At 45.4% G+C, this 7,758-nt stretch overlaps 1 protein-coding gene across 2 annotated transcripts in view; it reads left to right on the top strand.

Moving 5' to 3' along the window:
* Ddx46 (DEAD-box helicase 46) overlaps positions 1-7,758 on the top strand; it is a 48,791-nt gene that overhangs the window by 12,424 nt on the left and 28,609 nt on the right. For both annotated transcript variants that reach the window (XM_021180249.2, XM_021180248.2), the window contains exons 4-7: positions 479-575; positions 2,789-2,954; positions 5,630-5,781; positions 7,071-7,184. In XM_021180249.2, coding sequence (XP_021035908.1) covers positions 479-575; positions 2,789-2,954; positions 5,630-5,781; positions 7,071-7,184 — 529 coding nt within the window. The remainder of the gene's footprint in view (positions 1-478; positions 576-2,788; positions 2,955-5,629; positions 5,782-7,070; positions 7,185-7,758) is intronic.

Here is a 7,758-nt window from a genome sequence, read left to right on the forward strand (position 1 = left end):
AAAAAAAAAAAAAAAAAGAAAGCCCCTTGTTATTTTGAGTATTACTATATGTGTGAATTACTAAAATTTTCTATCCTGTCTAAATTTGTAATTATTTCTTTCAGACAAATTTCCAGATGTTTAGTAATATTTGCTATAAAAGACTCACTTTTCTCATGTACCAAGATATTTGTTATTGAATATGGAAATGTGTTGATAATTGGAGAAATAAGAAAATGAGATCCGTATCTATTAAATAATCTTTTTATTTTATTTTTCATTTTGTAATGTTTTCTATTAAATAAGCTTAAAATTAGTATCATAGGACTTGAAGATGACTTGGTGATAAAGATGCTGCTGCTGCGGCTCGAGCTGACTTTGGTCCCTGGTGTAGGCGTAGGAGAGACCTGACTTCTGCGTGCTCTCCCCTGACCTCCACGACGCACGTGACCGACAGTTGCCGAGTGGACACTCTCTTACTCTCTCTATTCTTTGGTAGGTCTAGGTCCAAAGAGAAAGCAGAAGGTGGGGACGGCTCCAAGGAGAAGAAAAAGGACAAGGATGACAAGGAGGACGAGAAAGAGAAGGATGCCGGGGTAGGTCAGCTGGCCCCAGGACCGCAGACATGTTTGCACAACAGTTCTTTCTTTTCTTTCCTTTTCCACGACAAGGCTTCTCTGTGCAGCCCTGGCTGTTGTGGACTTGCTCTATAGACCAGGCTGGCCTCACTCACAGAGATCCACCTGCCTCAGCCTCCTGAGTGCTGGGACTAAAGGTGTGCGCCACCTCACCCGGCCAGAATGACTTCTACGTTACCTAGTTTACTTAGACTGTGTGATCAGTCTGTGTGTATGGTATGAGACTGGCCTAGTACATCTAAGTTTAGATCCAAGAATCTAGGCATGGAGGGTCAGCAGAGTGGTTTAACAGGAAAGCAGTTGTCACAGAGATCTGTGATTGAATCAAGGAGCCCACGTGAAGGGAAGAAAGAAAGGGAATACTTCACACTTTCCCTGACCACTACACTCGAGCATATGTGCCCACATAGATAGGCACATGTAAATAAATAAAAGCGAAAAGGGTTAAGGCATACAGCAGTGTGTGTTCTTCCTTACACCCTTGCCAATGTAGGGATGCCAAATTTTATTTTCATCAATATAATAGGATGTAGTTGATAATTGTAAAGTAACTTTTATTCCACTGGTGTAATTGTTTTGTTTTAAGTTTTTTTTTTTCGATTTATTTATTTATATTTATTTATTTTACATATAAGTGTTCTATCTGGATGTATACCTCCTGCCAGAAGAGGGTATCAGATCACATTACAGATGGTTATGAGCCATATGTGGTTGCTGGGGATTGAACTCAGGACCTCTGGATGAGTAGACAGTGCTCTTAACCCCTAAGCCATCTCTCTAGCCCTCCACTGGTGTAATTGTCTCCAAGGCTTACTGCCTCTGTCTGATAGCCTAGTCCTGGAAGCTTCTAGCCCCCATACAATCTAATCTAGGCCTAGGATGTTTTCAGCCTCTGAGTTAGCCTTTGAGACTTGTTGCTGAGTAAGCCCTTTCTGAACTCTGGCTGGCTGGTTCAATTCAGCTGTTCTGGCTCTTCTCTGAGCTGACTGATTCAATGTGGCTTCTTTCAGTTTCTCATTGAATAGCTCTGCTTGGCCTGAAACTAACTCGAGGTATCTGTTCTAATGTTCTGTTTCCTTCTCGTTGTCTGGCTCATCTGTCTTCACTTGTGTCTAGTTTGTTCTCTCTTCAACCTGTGTCTGTCCAAGTGTGCTGGTAAAACTGTCGCTCTCCTTCTTCCTGGGCACTGCTCCCTCACGTAGCTCTCTTTCCTTTCTTCTTATGAAAGTTGGGCAGATCCTATTCTGTCAAATCTTTCTCTGATTCATCACTTTGTCTGCCAATCAATTAGACATCACTTTCAAACTTGGGTGCAAGGGCTGAGCCACGCCACAACTAGAAAACAGGGTTTTATTCAGTTAAATGACATAATCTTGGGGTTAACTGTGATTAAATATCCTGCAGCAAGTAATCAAATGAATGTTTGTCTTAAGTTTTGTATTATTTTATGTTTATGTCTTTGTGCCACTTGTGCCTGGTGCCACCTGCATAGGATGCAAGGTCCTCTAGCATTGCAGTTACAGATGGTTGTGAGCTACCATGTGGGCGCTGGGAATCAACTTGAGTCTTCTGGAAAAGAAGACAGTGCTCAGAACCACTGAGCCGACTCTCCAGCCCAACCATTCGGCTTTCTTTATGAAAGTACTTTGTCCTGTGACTCTTCTTTACTTTCTTTCCGTCCCTATTCCTCACTGCATCTCTCTCTCACTCTCTCTCTCAGGGTCTTGTTGTATGTAGCTCAGGCTGGCCTAGAACTAGCCCTAGCTCCCTGTGATTACAGGTGCTAATGACCAGGTCTGGCTTTGTTTTAATTTTTTTTTTATTACATTTTTTTGTGGGAGTTACACACATGGCATGCCATTGCATAAGTGTGGTGGTCCATTAACCTTCAAAGAGTTAATTCTCTACTTCTTCCACCATGTGAGTGATTGGGGTTGAATTCAGATTCAGGCTTTGCAGCAAGTGCCTTATTTACTGAGGCATCCCATCAGCCTTGCTTTTAATATAATAGGAGCATAATAAGGATGGTGAACACTGAATCTGTTTTGTGTTTAAGGATTTATATACATCTGTTTTTCTTTTTTTATATTTTGGAGAGTTTATTTAAAATTGCATGTGGAGCGTACCTGCTGATTCTCATTTTGATTTTCCCTCTTCTTCCCTCCCCAAAGAACTTTGACCAGAATAAGCTGGAAGAAGAAATGAGAAAACGGAAAGAAAGAGTTGAAAAATGGCGTGAAGAGCAGCGTAAGAAGGCTATGGAGAACATAGGAGAGCTGAAGAAGGAGATTGAGGAGATGAAGCAGGGGAAGAAGTGGAGCTTGGAGGACGATGACGGTAGGTCTGGGCTGCGGGCGGCGCCTGCTGTGCACTGTGGCAAATCTGCGGATGTTGTATTTACATCCCCCTGTCAAACTGAGGGCTAGAGCCCGTGCTTTGTGCGAGTTCGGCAGATGCCCGAGCACCAGGTTACCTCCCTAGTCCTGCTGTAACCGTTTCAAGCATAGAGTGCTGTGTACTTGTTCCCAGCGTGGTCAGCACTGTGTGGCCACCGCTGCCGTCCACTGTCAGAGCTCTTTCGTCATCCCAGGTAGACACTGCGCATTAAAGATCTCGCCATCCTATCTCCCCCAGGCCCACACCTCATCCAGCTTTTTGTCACAGATGAGAATTTGCTCGAGTTCCTGAGGTGCAGTCACGCTATTGGTTTCTTCCTGTGTCTGGCTATTCTTACCCCTCCAAGACAGGGTTTAGGGTTTCTCTGTGTGGCCCTGGCTGTCCTAGAACTCACTCTGAAGACTAGGCTGGCCTCAAACTCAGAAATCTGCCTGCCTTAGCCTCCCAAGTGCTGGGATTGAAAGCATGCCGCACCACACATGGCTCTCTGTGTCTGACTTTTTAGTTTGGCATTCTGTCTTGAAGGTTCGTAGTACTGTAGCATGTTCCATTCTGTTTTACATGGCTGAGTAATAATTCAGTATGTGTATGTGACAGGGCCTCACTGTGTTAGCTCTCCCTGCCCTAGAATTCCCTATGCAGACCAGGCTGGCTTTGAACTCTGCCTCCCATGTGCTGGGATTGAAGGGGGTGCCATTGTACCTGGAAGTATTTTGTTTTCCAGTTTAAGGGAGAGTTCCTCTTCCTAACCCAGCAAGCCTTGAGTTTGTGATTCTCCTATTTCAATCTCCAAATCTGGGATGGTGGCTTTTGCAGCTGTTAGACGTTTGAAGATGTGCTAATCTCATACTGAGATTCTTGTAGTTCTAGATACAGTGTCTGACTACTGTCTAAGCTGGCCTAGAGCTCCTGCACTCAAGGCCCCCCAGCAGTTGGGACTGTAGGTGTAACCAACTGTGCCTTGCTGAGTGGAGACTTTTAAGTGCTCTTTCAGTAGATGCTAATGTTTCAATTGTAGAGTAGCCTCAGGTAAGAATCACTGATTTGATTTCAGGGAGCACAGTTCTGCACTTATAGATGTAGTGGGTGGTGCTGATGCCTCTGCTGCCAGTAGGACTGTCGGTGAGAGGAAGGGCTCACCACCATCCAGAGCAGTGGTGTATCAGCCCTGCCTTCGGATGGGAAGCACTGAGGCACTGCACAGACGGGTTCATCTGTTATAAACCCACCTCCTGCATGTGTACCTGAGAAGAGACCATTCTCCTCCTGTCTGCCTTCTGTGGTTCTGAGGCGTGAACCCAGGCTTAGCCTGTGCTGTCAGAGCGCTCGCTGTTCCACTGGGTTATGCCCTAGCCCATTTCCTTTTTGATTTTGACTCTTTTTTTTCGAGACAGGGTTTCTCTGTGTAGCCCTGGCTGTCCTGGAACTCACTCTGTAGACCAGGCTGGCCTCGAACTCAGAAATCCACCTGCCTCTGCCTCCCAAGTGCTGGGATTAAAGGCATGCGCCACCACACTCAGCCCCTGTTGTTGACTCTTAAGGTTTTGGTAAAGTGGTATCTTTACCAAAGATAAGAAAAGAGAACTGTGAACCGTTTTCTGTTTATAAGTGATCATGATGGGAAGTGCGTCACCATTTTCTGTTTATAAGTGATCATGATGGGAAGTGCNTCACCATTTTCTGTTTATAAGTGATCATGATGGGAAGTGCATCACCAAAAGATACTTGAAGGAAAAATAATGAAAGTGTCCTCTGGGGACTTGGCAATGGCTGTCAGAGTAGGTTTTGCTGTGCAAGCATGAGGACCTGAGTTGTGTTTCCTTCCTTGAACCCATGTGAGAAAAGCATAGAGCTGCCCTGGCACCCAGCGCTATAGGCCCAGAGAGCGGCACATCCCTGGGACTGCCCAGCTGCCTAGCCAAGTGAAACAAGAGACTGTCTCTCCACGAAGATGGATAATACCTGAAGGATGATAGCCTAAATTGACTTGTGGCCACCATATATGTGTACAGAGTGGGGAGCAAGAGAAACGAATGTCACTTGTTCAGATAAAGTATTTAATATAATATCTAGAACTGTGGGGTGTGGGTGGTGTGTTTTTTGTATTTTGGAAAATCTGGCCCCCAGCCTAATGCATACTAGAAAAGCCGCTCTACTGGTGCGCAAGCTGTGTGTCCTCAACTCTAGAAATACTTTCAAACATAGTTATTCTTTACTCTTCAGTTAAGTGATTTGCTAGTATTTGTTTGTTTGTTTGTGCACTGTCACATAACAGTAATACATGGAGCAATAAATATGTAAGACCTTCCAGGTGTGAGCACTTGAGCTGTACAAGAAGCCAGCCACCGAGCAATGTTTGCACAGTGGGAGAGAAGTGATGGAGGGACGGGACGGATGCACGTGGCTGTCTCCTCTTTAAGAAATAATTATAAATGTATTTGTGTGCTTCTGTGTGAGTGTGTTCACACGCCTGTGCGTGTCCTGCAGAGGGCAGCCTGCAGGGTCTGTTTCTCCTTCCGCTGTGTGCCGTGGATTGCCTCGTGTAGTCGGGCTGTGTTGCAGCAAGCCCTTTTACCCACTAAGCATCTCATGGGCGAGTGGCTTTGCTGTTTTAGATGATGAAGATGATCCTGCCGAGGCTGAGAAGGAAGGGACTGAAATGGAGGACGAGGAGCTGGACCCATTAGATGCCTACATGGAAGAAGTGAAGGAAGAGGTTAAAAAGTTTAACATGAGGAGCGTGAAAGGCGGTGCAGGAAATGAGAAGGTAAGTGGACAGCCGGCATTGCTCACTTGTCTCTCCTCTGACCTTGAGAGGTCAAAGTTAACAGCATTTTTACTTTAAGAGATCACAAAGAAACCTAGGCTCTAGTGCGGGGTGAGGGGGTGGGTGTCGGGTCAGTGGAGTACATCTTTAATCCTGGCACTAGGGAACAGAGGCAGGTGATCTCTGAGTTCCAGGACAGCCAGGACTATGTATGGAGACTATCTCAAAACCAAAATAGAGAACCCTCTACTAAGTTGTTCTCATTGCCTTTCTTTCCCGAGTGGTATGTGTTTGGGGGTTAGGGGACATGTGCATACCACAGTGTGCCTGGGGGTGTGGCCGTCAGAGGATAACTTGCAAGAGTATGCTCCCCCCTTGATTGGCAGCAAGTACCATTATCTGCTGAGCCGTCTGTCTCGTCCAAACAGTCCAGTCTTTTGAGTTAAGGATGCAGTCCTAGGTCTAGAGAGAGGACTAAGGCAGTTAAGAGCACTGACTGCTCTTCCAGGTCCAGGTTTGATTCCCAGACCTCACATGGTAGCTCACAATCACTTGAAAGTCCAGTTCCAGGGGCTTCCCACCCCCTCTTCTGGTGTCAGCAGGGACCACATATACACATGGTCCACAGACATAAGTATACACATAAATTAATACCACTTTTAAAAGGATGCCGTTTTTTCTTTTTGTGGCTGAAGGGTACTTGAAAAAAAAAAAAGCACTGAAAGTTTCATTTAAGGCATCAAGGAAGCAGGGCCTCAGTGTGTTTTATTGATTGATTTAAGCTCCTCAGAACTGGCCGGGTTGTCTAATGAGTGAAACATGATATTTAGTAGAATTTTAAAAATATATGTGACGAGAATTGAGCCTGTTCTTGTAGTGAAGTGTCTCATGTTGGACCTATAGATGTGGTTAAGAGAACGTCCTGCTAGTGCGACAAGCCCAGCTTCAGTTCTCAGTACCTGTGCGGTGACTCACAGAGGAAACTGTCCTCCTCAGGCAAAGCACCCGTGCATATAAAATTACATTTGGAGAATGTTATGAACACATACACGTCGTGCAGTCAGTTCTGGGTATGTGTGTGAGTGTATCTGAACCATCATGCAGTCGCATTGGAAAGTTCCCACAAGACAAGTGCAGCCCTCTTCTCCTGTAAAAACGTAATCATGGTAGTTGGCATTATAAATCGTGAGATTTATCATTTCTTGGATTTAGTGTTCTTATATTTTTAAACCTCTTAATTTTTATTTTTTTAACTTGCAAAATATTTTAATCCTTCTTTTTTATTTTAGAAGTCTGGGCCAACAGTTACGAAAGTTGTCACTGTGGTGACCACCAAGAAAGCAGTAGTAGACGCGGATAAGAAGAAGGGGGAACTCATGGAGAATGACCAGGACGCCATGGAGGTGAGGCCGCCTGCCCGTGTCTGCCATGTCCATGACCGCTTCCTAGGGGCGACGACAGCAAAGCCTTGTTGCTGAGCTTTGCAGTCAGGCAGACACTGGGGGATCCCTGCTGCTCGCAGATCAGCACTGCTCCGACTGGGTGGGGCTGTCGAGGATTCTAGTTTCTTTCCTCCTTTGCTGTACCCTACCTTTTCATCTCCTCCTCTTTTTTTGGCCCATGTCAGGAGGGAACACGGGAAAAGAAGTGCTGAACTCCGGGCAGTGGTGGCGCAAGCCTTTAAACCCAGCACTGGGGAGGCAGAGGCAGGCAGATTTCTGAGTTTGAGGCCAGCCTGGTCTATAGAGTGAGTTCCAGGACAGTCAGAGATATACAGAGAAACCATGTCTCTAAAAACAAACCAAACCAAACAAACAAACAAAGTAGTGGTGAACTGCCGTATCTTCCCGATGACCTACACTGTTAAAGGTCTGTCTAAGAAAGAGCTGCAGAACTTATGACCTACGCTGTAAAGGTCTGACTAAGAAAGAGTTGCAGAACTTATGACTACACTGTAAAGGTCTGTCTGAGAAAGAG

The sequence above is a fragment of the Mus caroli genome, chromosome 13 (assembly GCF_900094665.2).
Source record: "Mus caroli chromosome 13, CAROLI_EIJ_v1.1, whole genome shotgun sequence".
NCBI classification, from domain to species: Eukaryota; Metazoa; Chordata; class Mammalia; order Rodentia; family Muridae; genus Mus; species Mus caroli.